At 46.2% G+C, this 18,240-nt stretch overlaps 1 protein-coding gene across 4 annotated transcripts; it reads left to right on the top strand.

Moving 5' to 3' along the window:
- Window positions 1-6,080: 6,080 nt before the first annotated feature.
- pdcl (phosducin-like) lies at window positions 6,081-16,498 on the top strand. 4 transcript variants are annotated; one of them, XM_090235094.1, is made up of 5 exons: window positions 6,120-6,318; window positions 6,788-6,927; window positions 8,902-9,090; window positions 9,321-9,502; window positions 9,669-16,498. In XM_090235094.1, exons 3-5 carry the CDS (start codon window positions 8,916-8,918, stop codon window positions 10,218-10,220), a joined length of 909 nt encoding a protein of 302 aa, XP_090091220.1. In that variant the 5' UTR covers window positions 6,120-6,318; window positions 6,788-6,927; window positions 8,902-8,915; the 3' UTR covers window positions 10,221-16,498. The 4 variants fall into 4 exon arrangements, with proteins under 4 accessions (XP_021458896.2, XP_036833640.1, XP_090091220.1 ...); XM_021603221.3 differs by lacking the exon at window positions 6,788-6,927 and having other exon boundaries at window positions 6,081-6,318; XM_036977745.2 differs by lacking the exon at window positions 6,788-6,927 and having other exon boundaries at window positions 6,109-6,318; window positions 8,906-9,090.
- The last annotated feature ends 1,742 nt before the right edge of the window (window positions 16,499-18,240 follow it).

Genomic DNA, 18,240 nt, shown 5'->3' with positions numbered 1-18,240 from the left:
CTCCCCCTGCAGCCATAAAAAGTTAAACACTGTTTTCCATGCTTGTTCAATGAACCATAAACAATTAATGAACATGCACCTGGAACGGTTGTTAATTAACTTTGTTGTTAACTTTAACTGCTTTGTGGATGACACACAGCTGTACATTTCAATGAAACATGGTGAAGCCCCAAAATTGCCTTCGCTAGAAGCATGTGTTTCAGACATAAGGAAGTGCATGGCTGCAAACTTTCTACTTTTAAACTCGGACAAAACAGAGATGCTTGTTCTAGGTCCCAAGAAACAAAGAGATCTTCTGTTGAATCTGACAATTAATATTAATGATTGTACAGTCGTCTCAAATAAAACTGTGAAGGACCTCGGCGTTACTCTGGACCCTGATCTCTCTTTTGAAGAACATATCAAGACCATTTCAAGGACAGCTTTTTTCCATCTACGTAACATTGCAAAAATCAGAAACTTTCTGTCCAAAAATGATGCTGAAAAATTAATCCATGCTTTTGTCACTTCTTGGTTAGACTACTGCAATGCTCTACTTTCCGGCTACCAGGATAAAGCACTAAATAAACTTCAGTTAGTGCTAAATATGGCTGCTAGAATCCTGACTAGAACCCAAAAATTTGATCATATTACTCCAGTGCTAGCCTCCCTACACTGGCTTCCTGTCAAGGCAAGGGCTGATTTCAAGGTTTTACTGCTAACCTACAAAGCATTACATGGGCTTGCTCCTACCTATCTCTCGGATTTGGTCCTGCCGTACATACCTGCACGTACGCTACGGTCACAATACGCAGGCCTCCTAATTGTCCCTAGAATTTTTAAGCAAACAGCTGGAGGCAGGGCTTTCTCCTATAGAGCTCAATTTTTATGGAATGGTCTGCCTACCCATGTAAGAGATGCAAACTCGGTCTCAACCTTTAAGTCTTTACTGAAGACTCATCTCTTCAGTGGGTCATATGATTGAGTGTAGTCTGGCCCAGGAGTGGGAAGGTGAACGGAAAGGCTCTGGAGCAATGAACCGCCCTTGCTGTCTCTGCCTGGCCGGTTCCCCTCTTTCCACTGGGATTCTCTGCCTCTAACCCTATTACAGGGGCTGAGTCCCTGGCTTACTGGGGCTCTTTCATACCGTCCCTAGGAGGGGTGCGTCACTTGAGTGGGTTGAGTCACTGATGTGATCTTCCTGTCTGGGTTGGCGCCCCCCCTTGGGTTGTGCCGTGGCGGAGATCTTTGTGGGCTATACTCGGCCTTGTCTCAGGATGGTAAGTTGGTGGTTGAAGATATCCCTCTAGTGGTGTGGGGGCTGTGCTTTGGCAAAGTGGGTGGGGTTATATCCTTCCTGTTTGGCCCTGTCCGGGGGTGTCCTCGGATGGGGCCACAGTGTCTCACAGTGTTCCCTCCTGTGTGTCTTTAGTTAAGTTCTAGGACTACTTTTACATGCCCAGCTGCAGACTGGCAATGTTCAGGTCTTTATCTTCTTCTGTTGAGTTTCAGAGTTTCCAACCATTTCAACGTGTAGCCAGCTGCACGCTTTCTGGTCTCAGAGTTTCAAACATTTGAAACGTTTAGCACACACTTCACGTCTGCTGGTCTGCATGTTAATTCTTAGCGAGTCCTTTTAAGCACTCTGGTCGAAAAGGGCGGTTCCATCACACTGACACACTTTTCTGACCTAAATCGGGGTGTGGCTATGTAAATGTACAAAGGACATGAAAAACCATTATCTCATTAGAAAACCACATTCCTGACACAAGTCACATTCCTATCTTAACAAAAAAAAAAGTTATTCACATTGTATTAACATCATATTGGATGGAAACTTGAAAGCCGAAGGGGGTTTCCTTCCTAAGTTACAGTATTTGGTTCATGCAGTTTTTCATTTATAACATCACAAATTGAAAAAAAATATGACATAACTATTCTTTAGATCCCCACTGACCCTTCCTATCTTAGAAATATTATTCCATATTCACTTTTTGGGTGTTATAGTTTTCGCGGCAAACATCTTCTGGGGGACAAAGGCATTCCTTTGGTTGATACTGAAGAGCAGGAGGGAGGTGTCAAAACTGGCCCAACTCCACTCTCCCCCCTCTCCTCTTCTGTGGGTGAGAGGAGTTTGGTCATGCCAGGATCCTCAGCGAGTAGAGTCATGACAGCTGTTTTTGTGAAATGGGAACGTTTAGGAGCAACAATGGCGGTAGGCGGTAGGCCACACAAGCTCACAAAATGGCTGTCCTCGATTGCAAATCATCCCTTGATGACTACATGGCTATATCTCATTATAGGTGTCTGTTTATCTGTGATATGATTCCTATAAAATATTAAGCCTTCTGGCTGTTGATTGCAAGAATGAATGTAAACGTTTTAGCCTAAACCTTGTGATAATGGTTTATAAATAATGACTTTGTGGTGCTCAGCTTGGTAACTAAATATTCTCCTCTTCTAGCAGATGTGACTTTGCTACTTACACGCAGACATTATCATATTATTCATTACTATCAGACAGATATGACATGCTTTCTCAAATTTTATAGTGAAAACCTTTGGATAATAAAATGTAACTTTGTCACCTTGCAATTGATAACTTTTCACTTTCATTGATTCCCTTTTTTATATACTGAAGTGTATTCTGAATATGTCAATCTTAGGCTATTCTTTGGAGAGGTTGTCACTGATTTACATTTGAAATGTTAATTTTCATTGTTTGTCCTTATGTTTGAGTTTTAGAAATAGACAGAGGAAACCATTGCCAGCTGATAATGCAGTCCCTGTCCACGAAAACAGGTTTTTAGACATTTTTGCAAATGTATTAAACATAAAGAACTGAAATACCTTATTTACATAAGTATTCAGACCCTTTGCTATGAGACTCGAAATTGAGCTCAGGTGCACCCTGTTTCCATTCATCATCCTTGAGATGTTTCTACAACTTGATTGGAGTCCTCCTGTGGTAAATTCAATTCATTGGACATGATTTGGAAAGGCAGGACAATGACAGCAGATGAGCAGGTCATTGCTGCAGAAGGCCTGCAGGATGAGGAGGACTATAAAGGCATGGCCTTCATAGAGGGAGATGCCCTTACTGCTGAGCTACACAGAGAAGATGACGATGAAGAGAATGAGATCAAGGAGCCAGAGGAAGTTGAGGAGCCACCATCTGGGGACTCTCAGCCAAGCTCTTCAATTGGAAGGTAACTATAAAGTATGTGTTATTGTTATGTATTATCAGGCCTTATATATATATATATACACACACACACACACACACACACACACAGTGCATTGGGAAAGTATTCAGACCCCTTTACCTTTTACACATTTTGTTAAATGACAGCCTTATTCTAAAATTGACGATCCCCCCCCCCCCCCCCCCCCCCCACCAATCAACACAAAATACCCCATGACAAAATGAAAACAGATTTTTGGACATTTTTGCAAATGTATTAAACAGAAATACCTCATTTACATAAGTATTCAGACTCTAAATGTCCATTGATCATCCTTGAGATGTTTCTATAACTTCATTGGAGTCCATCTGTGGTAAATTCAATTGATTGGACATGATTTGGAATGGCACACACCTTGCTATATAAGGTCCCACAGTTGACAGTACATGCCAGAGCAAAAACCAAGCCATGAGGTCGAATGAATTGTCCCTAGAACTCCGAAACAGGATAGTGTCGAGGCACAGATCTGTGGTAGGGTACCTAAACCTTTCTGCAGCATTGAAGGTCCCCAAGAACACAGTGGACTCATAATTTTTAAATGGAAGAAGGGCCTTGGTCAGGGAGGTGACCAAGAACCCGATGGTCACTGACAGAGCTCCAGAGTTCTTCTGTGGAGATGGGAGAACCTCCTAAAAGGACAAACATCTCTGCAGCACACCACCAATCAGGCCTTTTTGGCCAGATGGAAGCCACTCCTCAGTAAAAGGCACATGACAGCCTGCTTGGAATTTGCCAAAAGGCACCTAAAAGACTCTCGGACCATGAGAAACAAGATTCTCTGGTCTGATAAAACCAAGATTGGCCTCTTTGGCCTGAATGTCAAGCGTCACATCTGGGGGAAACGTGGCACCCTCAGGGCTCCAGAGTGGCGCAGCGGTCTAAGGCACTGCATTTCAGTGCTAGAGGTGTCACCACAGCCTGGTTCGATTCCAGGCTGTATCATAACCGGCTGTGATTGGGAGTCCCATAGGGTGGTGCTCAATTGGCCCAGAGTCGTCCAGGTTAGGGTTTGGCCATGGTATGCTGTCATTGTAAATAAGAATGTGTTCTTAACTAACTTGCCTAGTTAAATAAAGGTTAAATAAAAAATACGATGAAGCATGGGGGTGGCAGCATCATGCTGTGGGGATGTTTTTCAGCGGCAGGGACTGGAAGACTAGTCAGGATCAAGGGAAAGATGAACGGAGCAAAGTGCAGAGAGATCCTTGATGAAAACCTGCTCCAGAGTGCTCAGGACCTCAGACTGGGGCGAAGGTTCACCTTCCAACAGCACAATGACCCTAAGCATACAGCCAGACAATGCAGGAGTGGCTTTGAGGACAAGTCTGAATATCCTTGAGTGGCCCAGCCAGAGCCTGGACTTGAACCCGATCTAATATCTCTGGAGAGACCTGAAAATAGCTCTGCAGCAACAATCCACCATCTAACCTGACAGAGCTTAAGAGGATCTGCAGAGAAGAATGTAAGAAACTCCCCAAATACAGGTGTGCCAAGCTTGTAGCGTCACATCCAAGAAGATTTGAGGCTGTAATCGCTGCCAAAGGTGCTTCAATAAAGTACGGAGTAAAGGGTCTGAATACTTCTGTAAATGTGACATTTTTATTTTTAATACATTTGCTAACATTTAGAAGAAAACTGTTTTTGCTTTGTCAGTATGGAGTATTGTTTGTAGATTGATGAGGGAAAAAGCTATTTAATCAAGGGATCTGAATATTTTCCACATGTTTTATTTAACCAGGCAAGTCAGTTAAGAACAAATTCTTATTTACAATGACTGCCTAGGAACAGTGGCTTAACTGCCTTGTTCAGGGGCAGAACGACAGATTTTCACCTTGTCAGCTCTGGAATTCGATCTAGCAACCTTTCAGTTAATGGCCCAATGCTTCTAACCACTAGGCTACCTGCCGCCCCAAATGCACTGTATATACTGAGGAAAAATATAAAAACACAACCATTTCCAAGATTTTATTGAGTTACTTTCCAAGTTACAGTATTTCCTTTAACATTTTTAATGACATCACAAAATAACAACCGAAATGTCATTAGTGTTCTTTAGATCGCCTCTGACCATTTCCCATGTTCTTTTAGAAACATTATTCCAGTAGATCGCTTTAGAATGTGTTAGAGTTTCGGTGGGAAAAGTCTGTAAAACAAAGGCGCATTCTTCTGGTGAACATTGGAGAGGGAGACCTGAATCTTCTCTCCTTGCTTTACAACAGGGCATCAGGTGTTAACCCTCACCAGTTCCCTCCCTCCCCCCTCTGCCGGTGAGAGGGAGTCTGGTTGAAGTTATTTATTGCAAAGCTGATCTGACCTATTGGATCCTCACAGGACAGTCATGACAGTAGCTAACAGCTAAGTGCTCTCTCATGTTTGTTTGTTTGTTGACCAGAGCCAGAGATACTTTTGAGGAGATGGGGAAACTCAATTAGAATCGTATTAATGCCCATTATGTACGTTGCCCATTCTACGTCAATGGGCATGCATTCTGGGCGATTCTGTGACAAGAAGAGCTTTCCTCCAAGGGGTGAATGGTAGTCAATTGGGCACTAGTTTTTTTTAAAAATCTACATTAGCATGAGTGTTGTCAACAAGAAGTACATTACAAATATTTTCCGAGATGTGAGACAATTAAGTTGCTATATTTAATATTGTGTAGCTTTGGAATTACATTAAATTAGTACTTACGAGAAAAATAGGAACGTTTCTCGACTCATACCCTGACTTTGAAAAGGGATTGATTGACGATTATCTTAGCAACCGCGTGACGCAGCAAGACAACGTGAGCGTGATTGCTCGACAGTCTGCTGGGTGGGGCGATACACATGCCTCCTTTCATTGCCAAGTGTGATTCCTATCTCCCCCTTTCTCTAATATCTCTGGCAGAGCAGCCCAGGCAGATCCATTGCTAAATGTTGCTATCGATACTCAGACTCACAGCCACCATGAGTAGAGTCTATGCAGAGGGAGCTGCCTGCACACAGGGAGCGATCGAATGACAGACAGAGAGGAGCAGCTAATGGGTTTACTAACAAAGGAAGCTATTTCTGATTTCCGGTTTCGGCCAGGCCTTACATTTGGTTGAAGCAATCAGGTAGGGTAGGGTGTAACGGTTTTGACTTGCTTGTAGGGGTGCCAGGTAGATTGTGACTACCAGAAAAAAATATTGATTTCTCCTTTTAGTTTGGGAGGGAATTAGTTTTTTTATATATATATATAAAATATGTGACCTTTAACTAGGCAAGTCAGTTAACTACCCCAGCCAAACCCTTACCGGACGACGCTGGGCCAAGAGTGATCGAAATAACGTGTTTCACCAAAGTTGGTTTCTTAGCGTTCATTGCCATGGTTATCAACTGTACCGCAGAAATGGAACATAAATCACAGGAAATAGATATTGTGGTGGCAGCTGGTTTTAATGGGTGTAGGGCTAGCTGGTAGGACAATTTCTTCCCTTTTCCCCGTACTTTTTTTGTCACAAAATGTAATGAATTCACTCTTCAGAGCAGGAACCGGAAAAATGGCTTGATAGGAGAAATTACCGACCTTACACTCCATTACAGTAGGTGGCGGTGTATGCACCTTGATGTTGGTTGCGATTCGGCAACACAAATTTGAAGAAGAAGAAAACGGATAATGTTTTTGGCTTTGTCAACGCTGCGCTAGGGAAGTAGGATTCGAAACAGTTGTTGATACAATCAAGGTAAGGTCGCTATAATATTATTTGTCAATCTAGCGTCCTATAAAAGTAACGATTTGACTGCAATTAAATGTCGAAGTAGAAATTCAAGAATCACTGAGCGTTAGCAGGCTAGCTTGTAGCTAGCTAACAAGCAATTCAATTGACCTAGCTAGCTACAAAGGTTGGAGACGTCAAGACGGCCTAGTACTAGGCTAGTTGGTGGAAATCCAGCTTTAATTGGATTGCCAATTTCCACTAGTTTACCGTATTTGCTTGATTAGCAATATGTCCAATGAATGCCAGCAAGAAATGACAATAAGAGCGCTAGCTAAGTAACGTTAGCACTGAACGAGTTATTCAGCGTTAGCTCTCTAACTATCTTTTTGTCATTCCTAGCTGGCAATCTCTGCTTGGTTTTGAATTACAGTAGAACATCCATGCAAAAAGCCGATATCATAGACCCAGGGTGAAAGTACATGTATATCATATAGGGAACACCAGCTAACGTTTGTTGGTTATCGTCATTCCCCAGGGTATCTTTATTTTTCACAGTTCGCGCAAGTAGTCAGTAGTAGTTAGGTAGCTACCATTTACCTTAGCTGGGCCATCCTACAATGCGGTGCTTTTTCTGTCCCCGTAAAATCACTCAGGCTATCTACTCCGATTTCAGAGCACTCTCATCTGTGTGTACCAGAGCGCAGAATAACTGATTATTAACGAACCCTCAACACCCGTTGAATATGACCGGTGTCAGTAAACGTTGGCAAAAAAACGTAATTAAATTGTCGCAGCAGCACAGTTACCAACATCAACGCCCTAGATAACATGAAAACAACCTAGCCAGCTCTGCTAATGTTCGGAGTGAGGTGTTCTCTCATTTGTGTCTGGAAGTATCTCGAAAACTAGCCAGTTAGCTTGAGTGCGGTTGAGGTCAGACCTCTCTGATCAACAATATTGCTTCATTTGTGGGCTCTGAAAACTAATCCACAGAGATTACATTTCTGTTAACCTAGCAGATTACTGTCTTCTGAATACAGGTGGTAGACCTAATGGTCTCATTGCCCCATGTTCTACTGCCAAAAAGCTTAAGTGATGCCCTAATGTGTTTAGTGCAAAGTCTTAGTGTGCTAGGCTAAGTTTTAAAACCTCAAACTCTGACGCCCTCTGGTGGCATTTTCTAAACGAGGCATAAATATTGGTTACTACTTTCAAAGTCCATTTCGGTTTTATAACTAACTATAACTCCTACAAGCACATGCTTAGTACTGTTAGGAAGGTAAGGACTGTGTGGGAGAAGGACAACTGTGGGGTGGGCTTAAAATGCGGCCGGGAATTGTGCTGATAGGCTAGGCTAGGGCAAGAAGCACCCATTTCCCACCGTCCTCTGTCCCGGCTGACGTTTTAAGATGGGGTTTGACTAGATGCTGTACAGTTGGTCAGAACTGACTTTTTATAGGTAGGTTAGGGTAAGCTAAAATGCAACTTCAAGTCAATTTGAGATAATTTATAGGTAGAATAATAAGTTTATGTACCCTTCTAGATTAGCTTGTCAGAACATAATTGACAATTTGTGTATGCATTGTTATGGCGTCATACTTACATTTTTCTCCAAAATATAGGCTATTTGATTAGTCTAGTTAGTTAAGCTAGGCTATTTGTTATTTGAGAAGTTATCCCGTTTCAGTTCAGTCCCCCCACTCACAAAAACATTCCCCAAGGTGCACTATCATGACAATGCCCAGGTAGCCTATGAGTATGTTCACAATGGACATTTTTAAGTGGTATTCTATGCAACTCTTCAGAATGACTGTGTGTATAAGGACTAGTGAGCATGCACATTGTCAACAATGACCAGACAAAGTTGCCCCCGGTTCACTCACACTGAAACGTTACACCATCATGCTTACCACATTAGTTTTCCTATTCAAGTATTTATTTTCTGCAGGGATTGTCTGCCCCCAGTCCTCTTTCTCTCACAACTGAACTCTTCCCCAGTTAGGTGTGAAGTCATGACAACGTTGGATGACAAGATCCTGGGGGAGAAGCTGCAGTACTACTACAGCAGCAGTGAGGATGAGGAAAGTGACAAGGAGGATGACGAGGGGGAGCACAAGACCATCCGCAACCCAGATGTACTGGAGCCTGAGCTAGAATACAGCGCTGACGGTAGTGCCATCAACACAGGTAACACACGCCTGGGGTTTACATTGTTGCGGTGCATACATTTATGAAAACTACTCTATTTTGCATGACCGAGATTGAGAAACATCTCTGTTCGACACAATATGTTTTCAATTTGAACATTTTGTTGAATATGCCCCAGTCGTCTAGCAACCGTGACTATGAAGAAGTGTTGTTGTAGGCAGCTGCATTGACACAGTGGTACCAAAGTGATGATGATGGTACGTGTGCAGGGCCCAAGGGGGTGATTAATGACTGGAGGAAGTACAAACAGCTGAAGGTGGAGCAGAAGCAGGAGCAGAAGGAGGAGATGGAGAGACTCATCAAGAAGCTGTCCATGACCTGCCGCTCCGACCTGGACGACGAAGCCGACGCCATTAAACAGAAAGAGATGCAGGACAAGATCCAACACAAGGTGAGTGAAGGGGAGAGGAGATACTGAACGCTTTGCAGCATAATAGTTCCGTATACCGATATGTCATACATTTGAGTTGAGGACGCCAACACACAAATAAAATATCTAAAATGGAATTGAGTTTTTCAGAAAAGTTGTTATTTAGTGTGTCCTCCCCATCCCTCAGATGACCATGCAGGAGTACAACATGCTCCAGGAAGACGAGGATGACGAGGACTTCCTCCAGCAGTACAGGAAGCAGCGCATCGAGGAGATGCGCCGGAAGGTGTTGCGCGGTAAGCGCTTCGAGCAGGTCTACGAGCTCAACAGTGGCGAGGAGTTCCTGGAGGCTGTGGACAAGGAGGACAAGGCCTGCCTGGTTATGATCCACATCTACGAGGGCGAGGTGCCTGCCTGCGAGGCAATGATGGGCAGCCTGCTGTGCCTGGCACAGGAATACCCCCTGGTCAAGTTCTGTAGCGTGCGTGGGTCGGTTATCGGCACCAGTGCCCAGTTCAGGGGCAGCGCCTTGCCAGCCCTGCTGGTGTACAAAGGAGGAGACCTGATTGGGAACTTTGTGCGCATCACAGACCAGCTAGGAGAGGACTTCTATGCTGTGGATGTGGAGGCGCTGCTGCAAGAGTACGGGCTGCTGCCGGACAAAACTGTCCTTGTCGCTAAGACCATCCGCAACGGCGCCATCACACAGAGCGATGACTCTGACCTTGACATAGACTAGAGAACAGACCTGCACATATATAGAAACATAGACTAGAACCTCTATGTGTACACACACTCGACATAGACTAGAACCCCAATGTGTAAACACACACACACAGTCGACAGACTAGAACCCCTATGTACACACACACAGTCGACAGACTAGAACCCCTATGTACACACACACACAGTCGACAGACTAGAACCCCTACGTACACACACACACTGTCGACAGAGTAGAACCCCTACGTACACACACACGGTCGACAGACTAGAACCCCTACGTACACACACACACTGTCGACAGAGTAGAACCCCTACGTACACGCACACACGGTCGACAGACTAGAACCCCTACGTACACACACACACGGTCGACAGACTAGAACCCCTACGTACACGCACACACGGTCGACAGACTAGAACCCCTACGTACACGCACACACGGTCGACAGACTAGAACCCCTACGTACACGCACACACGGTCGACAGACTAGAACCCCTACGTACACGCACACACGGTCGACAGACTAGAACCCCTACGTACACGCACACACGGTCGACAGACTAGAGCCCCTACGTACACGCACACACGGTCGACAGACTAGAACCCCTACGTACACGCACACACGGTCGACAGACTAGAACCCCTACGTACACGCACACACGGTCGACAGACTAGAACCCCTACGTACACGCGCACACGGTCGACAGACTAGAACCCCTACGTACACGCGCACACGGCCGACAGACTAGAACCCCTACGTACACGCGCACACGGTCGACAGACTAGAACCCCTACGTACACGCGCACACGGTCGACAGACTAGAACCCCTACGTACACGCGCACACGGTCGACAGACTAGAACCCCTACGTACACGCACACGCGGTCTACAGACTAGAACCCCTACGTACACGCGCACACGGTCGACAGACTATAACCCCTACGTACACGCGCACACGGTCGACAGACTAGAACCCCTACGTACACGCGCACACGGTCGACAGACTAGAACCCCTACGTACACGCGCACACGGTCGACAGACTAGAACCCCTACGTACACGCGCACACGGTCGACAGACTATAACCCCTACGTACACGCGCACACGGTCGACAGACTAGAACCCCTACGTGCACGCGCACACGGTCGACAGACTAGAACCCCTACGTGCACGCACACGCGGTCTACAGACTAGAACCCCTACGTGCACGCACACGCGGTCGACAGACTAGAACCCCTACGTGCACGCACACGCGGTCGACAGACTAGAACCCCTACGTGCACGCACACACTGTCGACAGAGTAGAACCCCTACGTACACACACACGGTCGACAGACTAGAACCCCTACGTACACACACACACTGTCGACAGAGTAGAACCCCTACGTACACGCACACACGGTCGACAGACTAGAACCCCTACGTACACGCACACACGGTCGACAGACTAGAACCCCTACGTACACGCACACACGGTCGACAGACTAGAACCCCTACGTACACGCACACACGGTCGACAGACTAGAACCCCTACGTACACGCACACACGGTCGACAGACTAGAACCCCTACGTACACGCACACACGGTCGACAGACTAGAACCCCTACGTACACGCACACACGGTCGACAGACTAGAACCCCTACGTACACGCGCACACGGTCGACAGACTAGAACCCCTACGTACACGCGCACACGGCCGACAGACTAGAACCCCTACGTACACGCGCACACGGTCGACAGACTAGAACCCCTACGTACACGCGCACACGGTCGACAGACTAGAACCCCTACGTACACGCGCACACGGTCGACAGACTAGAACCCCTACGTACACGCGCACACGGTCGACAGACTAGAACCCCTACGTACACGCGCACACGGTCGACAGACTAGAACCCCTACGTACACGCGCACACGGTCGACAGACTAGAACCCCTACGTACACGCGCACACGGTCGACAGACTAGAACCCCTACGTACACGCGCACACGGTCGACAGACTAGAACCCCTACGTGCACGCGCACACGGTCGACAGACTAGAACCCCTACGTGCACGCACACGCGGTCTACAGACTAGAACCCCTACGTGCACGCACACGCGGTCGACAGACTAGAACCCCTACGTGCACGCACACGCGGTCGACAGACTAGAACCCCTACGTGCACGCACACGCGGCCGACAGACTAGAACCCCTACGTGCACGCACACGCGGCCGACAAACTAGAACCCCTACGTGCACGCACACGCGGTCGACAGACTAGAACCCCTACGTGCACGCACACGCGGTCGACAGACTAGAACCCCTACGTGCACACACGCGGTCGACAGAGTAGAACCCCTACGTGCACGCACACGCGGTCGACAGACTAGAACCCCTACGTGCACGCACACGCGGTCGACAGACTAGAACCCCTACGTGCGCGCACACGCGGTCGACAGACTAGAACCCCTACGTGCGCGCACACGCGGTAGACAGACTAGAACCCCTACGTGCGCGCACACGCGGTCGACAGACTAGAACCCCTACGTGCGCGCACACGCGGTCGACAGACTAGAACCCCTACGTGCGCGCACACGCGGTCGACCGACTAGAACCCCTACGTGCGCGCACACACGGTCGACCGACTAGAACCCCTAAGTGCGCGCACACACGGTTGACAGACTAGAACCCCTACGTACGCGCACACACGGTCGACCGACTAGAACCCCTACGTACACACACACAATTTACAGATTAGAACCCCTACGTACACACACACACACAGACGAGAACCCCTAAGTGCGCGCACACACGGTTGACAGACTAGAACCCCTACGTACGCGCACACACGGTCGACCGACTAGAACCCCTACGTACACACACACAATTGACAGATTAGAACCCCTACGTACACACACACACACAGACGAGAACCCCTAAGTGCACGCACACACGGTTGACAGACTAGAACCCCTACATACGCGCACACACGGTCGACCGACTAGAACCCCTACGTACACACACACAATTGACAGATTAGAACCCCTACGTACACACACACACACAGACGAGAACCCCTAAGTGCACGCACACACGGTCGACAGACTAGAACCCCTACGTACGCGCACACACGGTCGACCGACTAGAACCCCTACGTACACACACACACAGACGAGAACCCCTAAGTGCACGCACACACGGTCGACAGACTAGAACCCCTACGTACGCGCACACACGGTCGACCGACTAGAACCCCTACGTACACACACACAATTGACAGATTAGAACCCCTACGTACACACACACACAGACGAGAACCCCTAAGTGCACGCACACACGGTCGACAGACTAGAACCCCTACGTACGCGCACACACGGTCGACCGACTAGAACCCCTACGTACACACACACACACACAGACGAGAACCCCTAAGTGCACGCACACACGGTCGACAGACTAGAACCCCTACGTACGCGCACACACGGTCGACAGACTAGAACTCCTATGTGTACACACACACACACGGTCGACAGACTAGAACCCCTACGTACACACACACGGTCGACCGACTAGAACCCCTACGTACACACACACAATTGACAGATTAGAACCCCTACGTACACACACACACACAGACGAGAACCCCTATGTGCACGCACACACGGTCGACAGACTAGAACCCCTACGTACACACACACGGTCGACCGACTAGAACCCCTACGTACACACACACGGTCGACCGACTAGAACCCCTACGTACACACACACAATTGACAGATTAGAACCCCTACGTACACACACACACACAGACGAGAACCCCTAAGTGCACGCACACACGGTCGACAGACTAGAACCCCTATGTGTACACACACACACACGGTCGACAGACTAGAACCCCTACGTACACACACACGGTCGACCGACTAGAACCCCTACGTACACACACACAATTGACAGATTAGAACCCCTACGTACACACACACACACAGACGAGAACCCCTAAGTGCACGCACACACGGTCGACAGACTAGAACCCCTATGTACGCGCACACACGGTCGACCGACTAGAACCCCTACGTACACACACACAATTGACAGATTAGAACCCCTACGTACACACACACAGACGAGAACCCCTAAGTGCACGCACACACGGTCGACAGACTAGAACCCCTACGTACGCGCACACACGGTCGACAGACTAGAACTCCTATGTGTACACACACACACACGGTCGACAGACTAGAACCCCTACGTACACACACACGGTCGACCGACTAGAACCCCTACATACACACACACAATTGACAGATTAGAACCCCTACGTACACGCACACACGGTCGACAGACTAGAACCCCTACGTGCACGCACACACGGTCGACAGACTAGAACCCCTACGTACGCGCACACACGGTCGACAGACTAGAACCCCTACGTACGCGCACACACGGTCGACAGACTAGAACCCCTACGTACACACACACACACGGTCGACCGACTAGAACCCCTACGTACACACACACAATTGACAGATTAGAACCCCTACGTACACGCACACACACACACAGACGAGAACCCCTATGTGCACGCACACACGGTCGACAGACTAGAACCCCTACGTACACACACACACACGGTCGACAGACTAGAACCCCTACGTACGCGCACACACGGTCGACAGACTAGAACCCCTACGTACACACACACGGTCGACCGACTAGAACCCCTACATACACACACACAATTGACAGATTAGAACCCCTACGTACACACACACACACAGACGAGAACCCCTATGTGCACACACACACGGTCGACAGACTAGAACCCCTACGTGCACACACACGGTCGACCGACTAGAAACCCTACGTACACACACACACAGACGAGAACCCCTATGTGCACACACACACGGTCGACAGACTAGAACCCCTACGTGCACACACACGGTCGACCGACTAGAACCCCTACGTACACACACACACACAGTTGACAGACTAGAACCCCTACGTACACACACACACGATCGACAGACCAGAACCCCTACGTGCGCACACACTTTTAAAGGTGCGATTTGACCTACAACTAAGACAGATTGAATGCGCTCAAATTCAATAGCGTGGTTTCCACTACCACGTTATCTCTCGGCTAGTCAGTGCTTGATACCGCCAGAGTTGTTTGAAATTGAGAAACTCAACATGCGATTACTTTACGCAAATACCTTGATGACAAATTTGCGACTCCCTTTGACGGTGGTGTGAAATTTTGTCATGGGCGTTACAGGAAGTCATTTCATGTTGTGGAGTCGCTCAGTTTTAAACGGCAATAGAGTTGTACTGGACACCATATTGGCAATATTAGCAAAATGCTAATTCAAAAAACAGTACCCTAATGCAGGGGTATTCAAATCTGAGCCTGGAGGTCCAGCGTAGTGCTGCTCTATGGGTTGACTAGATGGGATGCAGCGATTGTCAGAAGGGACTTTTCCTTGCAGGTTAGCAGAACTTACGCTGCAGGTTATAAAAATTAGGATTAGGTTAGGAGAGTTAGGTTAGGGTTAGCTAAAATGCAAAAATTCCCCCAACGCCACTCGAACATGCAACTTTTGATCTCACTTTGACATTAGCTGCAACTGTTCTAGCCATGGGGAAACGCTTATCATGGCACTTTGATACTGAAGTGACTTTTTCGTAGCAGGTTAGGAGACTGAGGTTAAGGTTAGTGAAAATGCTTTCCTAACCTGCTACAAAAATCACTTTGTATCAAAGTGTTGTGAAAAGACTGTCTCTGTAGCCATGACCTGTTCTACCTGGGAAATGAATTGCACCCACATGGTGTCCCATGTCTAAATCAATGCCCGATTTAGAGGGAAAAAATGAAAAACAGCAGTGGAACTGGCTTCAAGGTCCAGATTTGAATTTGCCTGCAGCTAGTGAAGTGGGTTGTTATGATCGACAGGACCTAAAGACCTATACATTCCTTCTTAAAATTAGATATTTATTCACCTAAGTTATATTTTTCATTACACATCATGTTAGTTTAACTAGTTACATGAATAAACCAAGACTGAGACCTATTATTTGTTTTACAATGATATGCAGACATTATTATTTTTTGATGTTTAAGCTTTAACTTATTTGTTTTTAATTGTGACAATGCATTGTTGTTGTTTTTCTGGTCCAATGTCTCTTATTTGTGCATGTTTATCAAACTAGCTCACACTGTAGAAAATGTTCTGTCCAAAGGGACATTTTGTTAGTTTTATACCTGTTAATATTATGGATAAAATAAACTAGCTTGATTTGACTTACATGGTGTATTTTTGTTTAAGGGGTAGTAGTATGCATTCACAAAGCATGCAGCTTCTTCTTCTGGGGTATAAAGATGGCAATGATGCACACTTTTTTTTATCTCAGAAGTTGTTCACCATTTACAATTGCTCCTGATTTACTGACAGTGAACATTTGAACAACCTGGTGCAAAGGCTACCAGTCCAAAAATTATAGTTGTTGTTTGGTTTGTAAGTTTTATTCAGACACTTTTTTTCAGTAACATTTTTGTAAATCACTGCAGGCTACATTCTGATTCTCCACCGTTTTCCCAAAGTGTGCACATTCACTGAATTTGTCATGAACTCAGCAATGGTGGAAACTCTCCAGACAATGATTACACCAATCCATTGCTTTTAAAGACATGATCTGAAGTGTGCACACTTTGGGAGAAGTGTGGAGAATTGGGAAGCAGACCATATTGTGTCCAACACAACAGTGATTGCACATAATAGAAAGCTCAACGCTATGCTAAGCTAACAATATCACATCGTTGGTCTGTTTAAGACTGCCTCTTGATTTTTCAGCTTTCATGCATAAAACTTAACATTGCCCCTCTGGTGATTGTGATTTCCAAATACACTAAAAGTGCATATACATTTCACTACATATAGTTCATAGCAGACCAAACAATATATCACATTGACTAATTATAATACGATTGAAGGTCTTATTTCAAGACAAGCATTTTAAATGATCAGTCGATCAGTCAGCAACCCAAATACTGCCGTTTCAAGAGCACCATATTATTATTCTGAAAGAGCTTTCTCTAATCACCAATATGTTCCTTTGCAGATTGCAAAAAGCCTTGTAGAGATTGTCCAACCAATGATGACAGCCAATTTCAAACAGTCAATGTAGCCTAAAATGCTCCCAGTAGGAGGACAGTGATACAGGGGAGCGTTATCAAAAAGAGGGGGGGGTGCACATGGAGAGGACTGGCTGAACCATGGGCGTCATGTCCACACAGAGCATGCTCCAACAGGAGATGAGTCTCTGCACTGATGCCTGCAAGAGAGAGAACAACCTTGATCATTTGTACAGTGACTATGGGCTCAAATCAATCAAACCTGCGTTGTGGTATTTCCACAGTAGCTCTTTTTCCTCATGGTCAAATAGAAGCACAGACTGATCTTGGGTAATGTAAAAACCTACAACTACTACCAGGTAGACCTCCCTCACAGTAGTTACAGTGCTCAAAAGTAACTTATTATGAATATCATGTCTTGTCATATTGGAGTCACAAATGTAAGAGAAAAAAAATACATTTGCAAATACCCTCAACTGAAAGGTGACATTTGGTACTGTCGCCTCGTATTCATCATTCAATCTCAAATCCAAAATCATGCGAGTATAGAGCCAAAAGTGTGGACACCTACTCATTCAAGGGTTTTTCTTTATTTTTACTATTTTCTACATTGTAATAATAATAATAGTCAAGACGTCTAAACTATGAAATAAGACATATGGAATCATGTAGTAACCAAAAAAGTGTTAAACAAATCAAAATATATTTGAGATTCTTCAAAGTAGCCACCCTTTGCCTTGATGACAGCTTTGCTCACTCTTGGCATTCTCTCAACCAGCTTCACCTGGAATGCTTTTCCAACAGTATTGAAGGAGTTCCCACATATGCTGAGCACTTTTTGATTGCTTTTTGTTCTCTCTGTCCAACTCATCCCAAACCATCTCAATTCAGTTGAGGTTGGGTGATTGTGG

Source organism: Oncorhynchus mykiss, chromosome 5, assembly GCF_057628025.1.
Source record: "Oncorhynchus mykiss isolate SJ-2025 chromosome 5, ASM5762802v1, whole genome shotgun sequence".
NCBI lineage: Eukaryota > Metazoa > Chordata > Actinopteri > Salmoniformes > Salmonidae > Oncorhynchus > Oncorhynchus mykiss.
Note: the sequence above shows the minus strand (reverse complement) of the source record. Positions and strands in the feature narration are given on the sequence as shown.

Bases quoted from the DNA above. Each gene is read 5' to 3' on its own strand.
- pdcl (XM_021603221.3), top strand. From the start codon at position 8,916: ATGACAACGTTGGATGACAAGATCCTGGGGGAGAAGCTGCAGTACTAC. The intron at 9,091-9,320 runs GTAACACACGCC...GTACGTGTGCAG, and splicing joins CGGTAGTGCCATCAACACAG to GGCCCAAGGGGGTGATTAAT. The intron at 9,503-9,668 runs GTGAGTGAAGGG...CCCATCCCTCAG, and splicing joins AGGACAAGATCCAACACAAG to ATGACCATGCAGGAGTACAA.